At 39.3% G+C, this 14,453-nt stretch overlaps 1 protein-coding gene across 1 annotated transcript in view; it reads left to right on the top strand.

Moving 5' to 3' along the window:
• scn1laa (sodium channel, voltage-gated, type I-like, alpha) overlaps nt 1-14,045 on the top strand; it is a gene marked incomplete at its 3' end in the record, with an annotated part of 75,340 nt that extends 61,295 nt beyond the window's left edge. Inside the window, 6 exon segments of the mRNA XM_079820723.1 lie at nt 7,142-7,417; nt 8,452-8,505; nt 8,625-8,762; nt 8,890-8,994; nt 9,192-9,462; nt 12,877-14,045. Coding sequence (XP_079676849.1) covers nt 7,142-7,417; nt 8,452-8,505; nt 8,625-8,762; nt 8,890-8,994; nt 9,192-9,462; nt 12,877-14,045 — 2,013 coding nt within the window.
• Between the last annotated feature and the right edge of the window lie 408 nt (nt 14,046-14,453).

Genomic DNA, 14,453 nt, shown 5'->3' with positions numbered 1-14,453 from the left:
GTTTGAAACCAAGGAGAGGTACAGTCTTTCCCATCTCACCTAACTCTAGTCTTGAAGCAAAAATTCTAGCCTACGTGATCCAGTTTTCAAAAGTCTTGTGAATAAATATTCAGTATGGTTTTTATGGCCGTATTTCAGCGACTTAAATTTTTTTTTTTTCACAAATCACACATAAACATCATTTTCTCAAAACGACTAACTTGCATAAATGCTGCTCACATGTTATTGTAGCAGAGTTTGTGCTGAATACAGAGTAATCAGACTTTAGCCATGAAAATGTTACAAGTAACAGAAATAAGCACAAATGTCAGGGCATGACAAAACACTTTCAGGGCCCAGAAAAGAGCTCAGACCTCAGAGGGTTAAGTTATTTTCCCCCCCAAAAAATAAAAAATTCTTACCGACCCATAACTGCTTTCCGAACACAACTGCTTTCAACATTGATAATAAGCATAAATGTTTCTTGAGCAGCAGATCATCATATTAGAATGATTTCTGAAGGATTATGTGACACTGAAGACTGGAGTAATGATGCTGAAAATTCAGCTTTGATCACAGGAATAAATTACATTTTAAAATATATTCAAATAGAAAACAGCTATTTTACATTTTAATAATATTTCAGAATATTACAGCTTTTTTTGTATTTTTAATAACATAAATGCAGCCGTGGTGAGCAGAAGAGACTACTTTCAAAAACATTAAAAATATTAGAGTTTCCAAACTTTTGACTGGTAGTGTAGTTCAGTATAATATCATGCATTGCATTTATGCATTTTATCCAAAGCGACTTGCATTGCATTTGAAGGCTTTTTTTCATGCATTCAATGGCAATCAAACCCATGACCTTGGTGTTGCTAAAGCCATGCTTTACTGTTTGAGCTACAGGAATGGTCATGCAACAATTAACCGGCATCAGAGAAACCGCAAACATGCTGAAATGTTCCGTTTTGCTTTTGTATAATGTGCACATAATCATTCCCAATGAGACCATAAACATGCATTAAGAAAGTAAATGGAATTAAATTTGATTTCATGTTGACTTTAAGAGCGTAGAGAGAAATGTATGCCGTACAGTAAATCACGACTGTGGCTTATCCTGTCTCCTCCTTTGATTGTTCCAGCTAAACATGTGACACAGCATGAATCCCTGATCAATAAGCAACCTGTTTACCATCCGTTTAAACCCCTCATTTCAGACAAAGCAGATAAAAAGGTGGATTTGTCACTGAGATGAACGTCAAACAGACTTTTCACTAAGCTCGGTTACTGTTATACACCATCCTAGGAAGTTTTTGTGTGATTTTTTAGTAAAAGGTACTTAAAAAGTGGGGAAAATTTATTGACATGACCTCATGTTGAAAAAGCTAAACACAGTGTGTTTGATGAGGCTGCCGGGAGACATTTAGAAACCAGACACTCTGTAATGTTCCTATGCAGTTCATAGTAATATTAATACATTTCTTTGTTTGATTTTGAGGACATTTTTGTTGGGTCTCCTCTATGGATATAATGTAAAATCTGCTGTAATGTGTGAGATGGAGTCGGTACTGTGATATAATCATGTGTCCGGTCACCACTAAACAATTTTACTAAACAATTACAAGCTGTGAATTGCCAGCAATGATAGGGAGCATTGACATTCATCTTTATGTAATAACCTCAGGAGGTCGATAGTGCTGCTATTGACCAAACACTTGCATACGTTTTCCACATAAATGTGATGTTGCGATGGCTTTCCCTCACGTGGCAATCACTGATCTCCCCCCTCCACTCTTTGTCAGTATTGACAGTGTCTAGAAATGCACCGTGCATCCGGTTGTGTCATTGCTTCTGAGTGCCTTTTAACATGCGTTTTAATTTCTTTTTGTGTTTGTTCGTTTACAGTAAACGAATACTTGTGGCTTCACGGCACTTCCTAAAGGTCATGCTTGTTCATGCCAAACTGTCAGGGTTGTGCGTCGTTCAGAATTGAATTGAGAGGCATTTAAATTGCAAGTCGGTTCCTGAAATTGAATTGAGGTAGTACATAGGATGCAGAATTTCAATGGAGCCAATTGTTGAATTCTGAACTTTGCACAACCCTCCGAACTGCGAAACTAAACCAGATCGACGTGCACTTATAACTTTCCCTCTCCATTCCTCTTTCTTCTTTCCCAGCTTCTCCCCTCATTGTTTTTTTGTCAGTCCTGGTAATGATGTTGTCCTGCTGTTGTTACTGCTAACCATTATGCATAGGGCAGTTTCTCATTACACTCATGTGTTTTCCTCTCTTTGCCAAAACTACTGAATTAAAACAGGATGCACTTTGTTTTACAGGTATATTAGGCGTAACAGAGCTAGGTAATAGGGCTAAAAAGTAGCATGTTGATTTTTCAGCCTTTTGATGATATTTGATGCATCTCGATATTGATGTATGTGCTCTGAAATGGCTTAAAAGCGTGCTACTTTTACTTCAGTCCAGAGTAGGGGTGGACGATCTTCCCAAAATTTCATATCACAATCTTATAACAATCACGATCTTCCCAATTTTGAGATGTGCTATCTATGGAGAATATCCAAACTGGAACAAGCCTATGGACTTATCTATTTGCTCAATTTAAAACGCAGTATTGCATTAAACAGTCAGTTGTAAAAATAGTCATTAAGCCCTGAGTTAAACTTTAAAGGGGTCATGAACTACATTGTTTGTTGTATAATGTTTCCTCTAGTGCACTTATAATGTTAGAATGATTTTTATATCAAAAATGGTCATAATTTAGAAATAAAAGGCATTTTTCCTACCCTGACTTTTGCCTCTGATTTGAACTCTCTGTTGGAAGGGGCGTGTCTGCTCTGAGACTTCAGTGTAATCGCCCACTGTTGTGATTGGCTGCTGTGAGACTTCAGTGTAAACGCCCACTGCTCTTGATTGGCTGCTGTGAGACTTCAGTGTAAACGCCCACTGCTGTGATTGGCTGCTGTGAGACTTCAGTGTAAACGCCCACTGCTGTGATTGGTTGCTGTGGATCTTCAGTTTAAAAGCCCACTGCTGTGATTAGCTGCTGTGAGACTTCAGTTTAAACGCCCACTGCTCTTGATTGGCTGCTGTGAGACTTCAGTGTAAACGCCCACTGCTGTGATTGGCTGCTGAGACTTCAGTTTAAACGCCCACTGCTCTTGATTGGCTGCTGTGAGACTTCAGTGTAAATGCCCACTGCTGTGATTGGCTGCTGTGAGACTTCAGTGTAAACGCCCACTGCTCTTGATTGGCTGCTGTGAGACTTCAGTGTAAACGCCCACTGCTGTGATTGGCTGCTGTGAGACTTCAGTGTAAACGGCCACTGCTGTGATTGGCTGCTGTGAGACTTCAGTGTAAACGGCCACTGCTGTAATTGGCTGCTGTGAGACTTCAGTGTAAATGCCCACTGCTGTGATTGGCTGCTGTGAGACTTCAGTGTAAACGGCCACTGCTGTGATTGGCTGCTGTGAGACTTCAGTGTAAACGCCCATTGCTGTGATTTGCTGCTGTGAGACTTCAGTGTAAATGCCCACTGCTGTGATTGGCTGCTGTGAGACTTCAGTGTAAACGCCCACTGCTGTGATTGGCTGCTGTGAGACTTCAGTGTAAACGCCCATTGCTGTGATTTGCTGCTGTGAGACTTCAGTGTAAATGCCATCTGCTGTGATTGGCTGCTGAGAGACTTCTGTGTAAACGTCCACTGCTGTAATTGGCTGACATCTTTGCATATTAAATAATTATTTAATGTGGAACTTCCTCTAAAGCTTTTAGCACATTTTTACTATTACAGCCCTCAAGGTTGAGCGCATGAATGCTGTGATCTTGTCATTGCAACTAAATTTCGGCACACTAACGAATGTATTCATCATAACTAACAGTGCAAAGACAATGCCAATAAGAGATTTGTTTATTATTACGGGAATTTGGCACGAGTCCAGAACTCAGTCACTGATAAACTCGCACTGTTTGATTGACAGCTCCAGCGATTATAAAGGGAGCGTTCTTTGATCGCTTTCTATATCAAATTTAATCACAGTTTAAATAACAGATTATTTTCATCTTACTGAGAGAAACAATGTGAAGTTGAGCGTTTAGTCACTGGTTTGATTTACTGACACGTACAAAGAACATCTGACTGTACATGAATCATTACATATCAGAAATCACAGATCAGGCATTATAATTAACACAGTTGCTTACATGATGTTGTAAGGCCGATAAAATCCGTTCCAATGGTGGTAACGAACTGCAGTTGAAGGTCGCTGCGCGTTCTGTGTTTTTCAGTTGGGCAAAATGGATTTAATTCTAATATTCTTTATCTGACTCCATTTATCATAATCTTGAATTTAAGATAGAATGCCAATTGGTTGTTTGGTCATTTATATTTAATAGTTAGTCACACATTTAAAGGGTTAGTTCACCCAAAAATGAAAATTCTGTCATTAATTACTTACCCTCATGTCGTTCGACACCCGTAAGACCTCCGTTAATCTTCAGAACAGAAATGAAGATATTTTAGTTGAAATCTGATGGCTCTGAAAGGCCTCCATTGGCTCAATGGCACGTTACACTGTCAAGACCCTTAAAAGGCACTAAAGACGTCGTTACAAAGTCCATCTCACTACAGTGGTTCTAAAATAACTTTATGAATCGGCGACAATAGTTTTTGTGCGCATAAAAACCCCTAAATAACGACATATATAGTGGTGACGATTTCAAAACACGGCCTCATGAAGCTTCGAAGCGTTATGAATCAGCGAGTCGAATCAGCAGTTTGAATCGCCAAATTTCAGCAGTTTGGCGGTTTGACACGCAATCCGAATCATCATTCGGCTCACTGATTCATAACGCTTCGAAGCTTCATGAGGCCGTGTTTTGAAATCGTCATCACTATATAAGTCGTTATTTTGGGGGTTTTTTGCGCACAAAAACTATTGTCGCCGATTCATAAAGTTATTTTAGAACCACTGTAGTGAGATGGACTTTGTAACGACGTCTTTAGTACCTTTTAAGGGTCTTGAGAGTGTACCGTGCATTGTGCCAATGGAGGCCTTTCAGAGCCATCAGATTTCAACCAAAATATCTTCATTTCTGTTCTGAAGATGAAGATGATGGTCTGACGGGTGTCGAACGACATGAGGGTAAGTAATTAATGACAGAATTTTCATTTTTGGGTGAACTAACCCTTTAATAATTCTGTTTTAACCTTTTGTTGCAATTATACCGTACTAGCCTAGAAATCTAGACACCCTAGCGGCAGAAAAATGTATATTGGCGCGAGTGTAGTCTAGCAACTCTCGGTAGACCTGAGAGCTGGAAAAACCAAACTCTGGTCAGGCCAATCACAGCGTGTGTTGTCGGTGGGCGGGCTTAACATAATGACGGCACGTCACGGCAGAGTTGCGGAGGTTCTGCATGCTACTCGTAAACACAGAAGCTGACGAACAGCGGTCTTTTCAATCGAATTTTAAACTTTTCTTCGAGAAAAGAACAAAGAATGGCACTGAAGTCATTCTTAAGAAAAGAAGATATGTTCGAAGTTTTGCCGACCGGATACGGCGAAAGTCTATCAACTAACATTAGCTCGGCTTCACCTTCTTCTTTGCTCTGGTTGGTTGTGGCGCTCATGGCGCTATCCAATTGCGTGCAGAGGGAATTTGAAAGACAACCATTTATCCTGCCCCTCGGATTGAGCCCTGTCAATGGTGAGTTTCCACACCCAACATCAGGCTAGTTCCGTACAGGAGATAGTTAATAATTACAGAGTAATTCAGAAAGGATCAAAAATGTATTAATGTATTAACAGTCAGGTAAATGTATAATGCCAATTACATAATCAATTCAAAGATAATTCGTACATAACATCAAATATTCCAAAATAGCCTAAAGACTGAAAGATTTCCTGACTTTCTGAATATTACGTAACACAGAGTGTTTGCTGTGTTACGGGCCAATCTTGTTACAGTATTGCACCCCAAACTCACTGCTACATCGCTTAGTAACTCAGACCAGACCGAAACCTCTTTCAAATGGAAATACATGATAACAAAGGGAATTTAAATGGATTCGAGCTCCCATTTTCCTGGATTGAAAGAAGAGACCAAATGGCTCCAAAAGCCACACCCACCATCATGAGTAAAATATCTCTAAGCTCTAAAAACTCTTATTAACTTCTTGTATACTTCTGTGGGGATGATGTTTTTGTACCATTCGCACATTTCAAACGATATCAAACACGTATAATATTGTACAGTGAGAACCTACATCCAAATCACACAGATTTTTGGTGATCTCTCAGCATGAAGTTGAGTGGGATGTGGGACATTTAGGATAAGGGAAATACCAGTAAATTAAGGCTATTTTCAGTTGATTCGCTCAGCGTGACGTCGGCTGCAAAAAGTGTCCTCTCAGTGAGTAATTGTTTTCCACCAGACACAAGTTTTCTCAAACTTTCAATGTTGTATTACATATTGTAAAAGTCTGTGAAAGCCTGCGTGATTTAGCAAAGAATCCACATTGAAATGTACCGCATACAAATAAATAATGCTCTACTGAGACATTCACATTGTTGAAAATAAATAACCACATTCCTAGCATTAGGATCCTTTGGAAGGTAATGTTATTTATTGTCTTCTCTCCTCGTCATCTCACTAACACTCCAGTGGGCGGGGCCAAAGTTGCAATGGTGAAGTAGGAGTTGATCTTCTTCTAGAGAGGCGGTCTTTCCCCTGCCTATTATAGGCACATTCCACAATGAGTTGTTCTCTGGGCTTGGTTACAATAAAAGCTGTTTTTGGACTAACAAGGAAGTTTTCAGTTCTGAAATTGACAGGATATTCTTATAATATGATGACCTCTCATATGTCAAAAGCTCAAGGAAATTTTGATTTCTCAGTTCATGACCCCTTTAAAACACTGCATAGTCTTCACTGTATGAATTAAATAGACTTCTTATTAAAGAAGTTAAGGGATTCTTATTAAAACTACTAAAGTTAGCGCCCACCCCTAAGTCAGAGGAATAGTCATTTCAACCAGCAGCAGCAATATATAGTCATTTCAACAATACAGTAAAACAAAGTGCATGATTGGTGCATCATATTCATAACACTTTGTAAGTTTGTGATGTTTCTGTGGACACAGGTGGTTGTGAATGCTCTTCTGGGTGCCATCCCTTCCATCATGAACGTTCTGCTGGTCTGTCTCATCTTCTGGCTCATTTTTAGCATTGTGGGCGTCAACTTCTTAGCTGGAAAGTTTTATGAATGTGTAAATGCTACCACGGAAAAGCGCATGTCTACCGCAGATGTCCCTGACCGTTATAATTGTACAGCATGGCCCAATAACGAAACCCGCTGGAGAAACTTGAAGATTAACTTTGACAATGTGGGAAATGGATACCTGGCCCTGCTACAAGTGGTAAGGATGCCCTCAATAGCTGGTGATCAGTAAATATGAGGTATAGATTTTATTTATTTTAAAGGAATAGTTCACCCAAAAATGAAATTCTGTTATTGATTACTATTTACTCATGTTACACAGCACGTTTGAGCTTCAGCCAGAACCAATGAGGTTCATTCTCGTGTTACGCAGGACGTTTGAGCTTCAGCCAGAACCAATTTAATCAAAGATCTTCATTTGTGTTCCAAAGATGAACGGAAGCCTTTACGGGTTTGTAATGACATGAGGGTGAGGAATTAATGATAGAGTTTTCATTTTTGGGTGAACTATCTAGGACATGGAAAATGTATAATTATGTACCATATATGTTCCATCATGTGAAATCAGTACTGTAATGCATCCAGAAGTTTTACCCTTTTTATGCTATTGTTTTTCTTTTGTAATTCCCATTATTATTATTATTATTATATAAATTAGTACAATTAGTACATTATTATATAAAGTCAGTACAATATATTATACCATGATGTTTAAGTACTTTCACAATGTATTTCTTTTTTTTATTATTTTGTTTAGTATTTGAGTAAAACTAGGGATACAATGATATTTGCCCGATACTGATAATTCTTTAACCTTGAAAGGCGATAACCGATATATTGGCCAATAAATCTAAATTCAAATGTGTATATCATTTTTGAGAGCCTGATTACAAAAAAAAGTCTCAGCATTAAAAGCTATGGCCCGAACACAAAATTGTGTTCTTGTTTTAATGTTATGTAGCCTATAACCTAAAACTGTATTTTTCTTTTTGAAGTGATTCCAATCATATTTCATGCAATTTAACAGTGTGCATCTGAAGTGTCTCAGCTGAAGGAAATTATACATTACTTTTCGGCTTTAATATATCGACCATATTTTCTTATCGTACTGAAAATGAACATATATCGTCCCGATACCGATATGGTGGCAAATATATGCATCCCTAAGTAAAATAATGTTATAATGCAAAAAAATTGTCCTAAAAATTAATTTTTCTTGTTCATTTTGTCAAGGCCACTTTTAAAGGTTGGATGCCCATTATGTATGCAGCGGTAGACTCTCGCAATGTAAGTCATTACCTGCTTTAATAATATATCTTTTTTTTTTTTTTATGTATTATAGTTTAACTCAATTATAAAATGCTTTTAATCGTGTTGTTGCTTGTTGTCTCTCTCCATGTCTGTAGGTAGAAGACCAACCAGAGTATGAGGCGAATCTGTATATGTACATCTATTTTGTCATCTTCATCATCCTTGGAGCTTTTTTCACATTAAATCTCTTTATTGGCGTCATCATTGATAACTTCAATCAGCAGAAGAAAAAGATAAGTATCTATAGGCTTGATGACTTCTGATAGCATCTTGATTGGAGGCTTTGAAAGACTTGCAAAGTACATATTTTGGACTTCTTTGTTTGTGTCACAAAATGATCTTTCTGTTTTCTGTCTTTACTTTGGGGGTCAGGATATTTTCATGACCGAAGAGCAGAAGAAATATTACAACGCTATGAAGAAGCTTGGCTCAAAGAAACCTCAAAAACCCATTCCAAGGCCAAATGTAAGCATTCCTGTAAAAATGATATTCTTGTCATCATGACCCTCCAGAACTGTATTATTATCTCTTATAAATGCAAAAGCTGCTTATTAAGATGTTAATTTTTGGGTGAACGATCCCTTTAAACCATCTTTTCTTGTTTGTAAATCTCTTTCAGTAAAACAAGCATCTCTTATCGTACATCTTCTCGTTTGTTCCAGAACAAGATTCAAGGATTCATCTTTGACCTTGTAACCAGACAGGCCTTTGACATTTTCATTATGGTCCTTATTTGGCTCAACATGGTCACTATGATGGTGGAGACGGAGGATCAGACACCAGCAATGAGCAGAGTGCTGTACTGGATCAATGTTGTTTTCATTGTGCTCTTCACCAGCGAATGTGTGCTCAAGATGATCTCGCTCCGGCATCACTTCTTCACCCTTGGCTGGAACGTGTTTGACTTTATCGTTGTCGTCCTGTCTATAGTAGGTAAGATCTGCTGCATTGACCCTTTACTACGCTCTGCCCCACTTGGATAAGTTTTTCCCTCCGAAACGCAATGCAAAATCAACAAAATGTCTCTTTTTTTGCAATCCTGCATAGTTCCACATTTAACCACAAAACAATTGCAAAAAAATGTAATACTGCTTATAAATTGACACTTTAGTGTGATAAAGAAACATGATTAAACATTATTGACATGCCTCTAGTGTTCATTTTGTTAAAGAAAACTATGATGAAAAATGTTCATCAACAAACTTTTTTTCCATGACTTATCGAGACGATGACGAGACGACACCAGGGTCATTAATTAAACGATAACCGTGACTATATCAACATGCAATATTGTTGATGAAAAAAGACAATACTAAAATGTAACTTTACCAAAATCTTTGCTTATATCGGAAAAAAAAGGGGGGGAAATATTACAGTTGCGGTTGCCAGATGTCAATAGCCTAAATCACCCAATCAGAGCTTTTCTGTTAAAAGGATCCATTTTCTGCCTGGTGTTTTACTTAAAGCAACACTAGCTAACATTCTTGTGCTCAAAATGTACTAAATTTATATAATGAGCGAGTACATCATGAATCCATTTTCCAAACCGTGTTTTGTCTCATCCTGAATCACCGGTACACCTATAATAAGTGTTTATATTCTGACTGTTTTAGTCCGGTTCAGGTCGCATCACTGCGTCGCATCACTGCGTGACTCGCCATAGACATAAACAAAGAGAAGTAGCTCCGGCTACAATGTTCTTCCGCAAGACGCATGCAGTTCTGTTTATTAACCGCAAGAGCGGCAACAGTTTCCTGGTGTTGCTTTAATCTTTGCAATTTGACAACTGCACGCACTCTCTTTAAACTGCGGAAAAATGCATGATCTGAAAAAACGGACTGAGCATCCAAAATCGCATACTGTCTGAGTCGGTACTACATTTGAATTACTTTCCGACTGTTAAAGGAACACGCCATGCTATTTTTGTTCATTCATGCTACCCACCCATTAGCCTGGTCCTACCAGACTTTCGTACATTTCATTTGTACAGAGAGTCTGGCCACTCTCCATTGACATGCGTTAACTTGCTTGAAGGCGTGTACTCTGTTGAAGTTTAAAACTATTGGATCTGCCCAGAGCCACTCTGGATCTGCAATAACCAATCGCTAACGTTTGGTCGTGACGTATGTCATCTCAAACTAGCGCACAACATCAACGTCATCGTTCTCAGCCACTCCCTCTGTTCGCTGATTGGACCGGTTAAAATTTTACCGGAGAAAACCAGCGAATATACCGCAATCCCAGACAGAGTACTGAAGGAAAATGAAAATTGAGCGGAAGTACATAAGAGGGCGGAGCCAGGCTACCTACCCATATTCATCTGATATAGAACATATTTATTTAAAGGAACACACCACTAATTTTAAAAATAGAGTTAAACAGTTGAGTTTTACTGTTTTCGAACCCATTCAGCCGATCTTCGGGTCTGACGGTAGCACTTTTGGTATAGCTTAGCATAGCTTATTAATAAATTTAAAACTCTATACTCTATACTCGCGACTATACTGTTTGCGGTTGTGGTTGTTGAATAAATGCACTTACAACATTTGTGTGACAATGTAGTCACAAAATAAGTGTGATAATCAATTTAACCGATTTTTTATGAAAACAGAACAAGGTTAACTAATAGGGGTGTAACGATTCATCTACTACATCGATGTATCGATTTATTTTCTTATGATCTAACTACATCGATCTGTGCTCGGCAAGTTGGCCTTCCGGACGACATATATCGATCTAACATCGTTTTAAAAGGTAATCAATCGATTGTATCGATCATAGAAAATAACGCATTGGATTTAAGCACGTCAGACTTTATATGGATGTTTTTTCTTAGCACTTTTAATGATAAAGGCGTTAAACGTTACTCGATTCAGTCTGCCTATCTGTGACATCATCGCAACGCACCAGCAGCAGCGCTCATTGAAATGAAAGGGATTGTGTCGCTTTGTCGCTGCGTGTCGCTGGCGGTGTGAACGGGGCTTGAGAAAACAAAACATAGCATGGCGCATGGCAGAGGAGAAGCCAACGAGCGAGAAATTATCAAGCCACCAAGAGAAAGAGCTACCTGTACTTTCAACCCTTGCTTGTTACCTGTGCATAGTGCATTCCTGACACCAGTGTGCCAGCAGAGCGAGTTTTTGTACTGTTGGCGACATAGTGAACGCACAGAGAAGTGTTCTGCGGTCAGATCATGTTGATATTGTTGAAAAAGAAATCTGTAGAGTCATTGAAGAGTAGTTGGTACATTTTATCTTTTGTTAAATATTGTTTGTTTATTAAACTGAGAGTAGTAGCAGGTTCAGCCAGTTTATTCAACCTGAAGAAATGTTGGTTGCACTTTATTTTTGATATTAATATTGTATTTGTATTATTTTAATGTTGAAAAACAACAGCAAAAGTAGCAGGTAAACCTACTATTAATTAAATCTGAAGAGAAGTTAGTTGCACTTTATTTTTGATATTAATATTGTAATATTATTATGTTGGATAACAAAAGCAGAAGTAGCAGGTTAACCTACTGTTGAAATGTTGGTTGCACTTACTGTGCTTTTATTGAAAATGTATTGAATATTGAAAATGAGAGCAGAAAAGGTTAACTTCCTGTTAATTCAACCTAAACTGTTGGTTGCACTTTATTCAAATAAAATTTGAATGCATTTGCCATTAATTGTTGTTTACTTGTTTGTTTATATCCATAATTAATTGATATACCGGATTCCCTTACAAGAAACCACAGGAATCTAGGAAACTTCACCTGCACTGACCAGTATCCAGATATTTATTTCAGTCACACAATTTTTGGCTAAAAAGTTACTGAATCGATTTCAAGTCACTGAATCGTTTCGGATCGTATCGTTCTAAATTAACCAATATCGTCCTTGAATCGTATCGACAACCTCAAATCGTGATATGAATCGTATCGTTGTTAAAACGAACCGTTACACCCCTATTAACTAATATAAAAGCTAAAAGGCATTTGACAGGACTAAAGGCCTGTTCACATCGAGGACATTAATGATAAAGATATAGCTCTAAAAATCGTTCTCAGTATTAAAGAAGAGTTGAGTTCAAACCACAGCTATAACGATAACGGCACAGAGAAACAATATCGTTGGAATCTCTTTCAGAACGATTTTATCCAGATGATGAATGATAACCACTGACAGCCAATCAGAATCCATCCTGCTGTAATGAGCTTGAGCATTTACAGTGACAGTCAAGCCCATGATGTTAGACGTGGGCGCTAATCTAGTTATCTTTATAGTTAACGTTCTTGGTGTGAGCTGGTCTTTAAATTTAAAAATAGCTGATGAAATTAACACTATTTGACTCTTGTCATTGCAGGCATGTTCCTGGCAGAAGTCATTAAGCAGTACTTTTTCTCACCGACCTTGTTTCGTGTCATTCGCCTCGCCCGGATCGGCCGCGTACTACGCCTTATCCGAGGTGCCAAGGGGATACGGACCCTTCTGTTTGCACTAATGATGTCACTTCCTGCCCTTTTCAACATCGGACTTCTGCTCTTCCTTGTCATGTTCATCTACGCCATCTTCGGCATGTCCAACTTTGCCTACGTCAAAAAAACGAACGGCATCGACGACATGTTCAACTTTGAGACGTTTGGCAACAGCATGTTGTGCTTGTTTCAGATCACCACCTCGGGAGGCTGGGACGGCCTTCTGGCACCCATGCTAAATAGCGAAGCGCCAGACTGCGACCCGAAGAAAAAAGACTGCGGGAACCCACCCATCGGGATTTTCTTCTTTGTCAGCTACATCATCATATGCTTCCTGATCGTGGTGAACATGTACATCGCAGTGATCCTGGAGAACTTCAGCGTGGCCACCGAGGAGAGCGCCGAGCCTTTGAGCGAAGACGACTTTGACAGGTTTTACGAGGTTTGGGAGAAGTTCGACCCGAAAGCTACGCAGTTCATGGAGTACGGCAAGTTGTCGGACTTTGCCAATTCGCTGGATCCTCCTCTGCGGATACCCAAACCCAACCGAGTGCAGCTGATGTCCATGGATTTACCGATGGTGAGCGGCGAGCGCATCCACTGTCTGGATATCTTGTTCGCGTTCACCAAGCGCGTTCTCGGGGAAGGTGGCGAGATGGACCTCCTCCGCGGACAAATGGAAGACCGATTCATGGTCTCCAACCCGTCCAAGTCCTCCTACGAGCCCATAACCACGACTCTGCGTAGGAAGCACGAAGATATGTCCGCCGCAATCATCCAGAGAGCCTTCAGGACCCACATGGTCCGACATAGTATGAAGAGAGTGCGTAATAACCTCAGAGAGACCAAGCAACAAAACGGGAAGGTGCCGAGTAAAGAGTCTGTGCACAATGACAAATGCGACGATACCACCGCTTCAGAAGTCTCGGATGCGACGCCCGCTACATCCTCTCCGCGATCAAGTGATAGTCTGATGCAGAATGTCAAAAACAAATACCAGAAGGACAAGCATGAAAAGGAAGTGGAGGACAAAGGTAACCGAGTGAAGAAGAAGTAGATTTTCTTTGACACAAACAACTGTTTACAACTTCAAGTTATTTGTCAGGGTCAGGTGACCTTGTCTCTTTGATGTGGATGTCTATGCCATACTGCCTGAGCATACTTGAACATTGTGCCTATTCTGGAGCTGTGATTAACATTAGTTAGGCCGTGAAGCTGCTACACCTAGCCTGTTTCACTCGCTGGCTAAAGTGGCGATGGACCAAATGTTGTTAAAGTCTGTTTTGTCTCATGATCTGATACGTTTAGTTTGACGGTGTGTTCTTCAGCAGCTTTGTGCTTCTCCCAGTATCTTGCGTTTAAAGGTGAAGGATGTCATTTCTGTCCCATACGCGGCACCAAACCTTAATGGCAAAACCTTAAAAAGTCTGACAAATACGTTTTTTTTCTTCAACATTGATAATAA

The sequence above is a fragment of the Gobio gobio genome, assembly GCF_949357685.1.
Source record: "Gobio gobio genome assembly, chromosome: 7".
Lineage (NCBI taxonomy): Eukaryota > Metazoa > Chordata > Actinopteri > Cypriniformes > Gobionidae > Gobio > Gobio gobio.
This window is presented reverse-complemented; position numbering and strand designations above follow the sequence as displayed.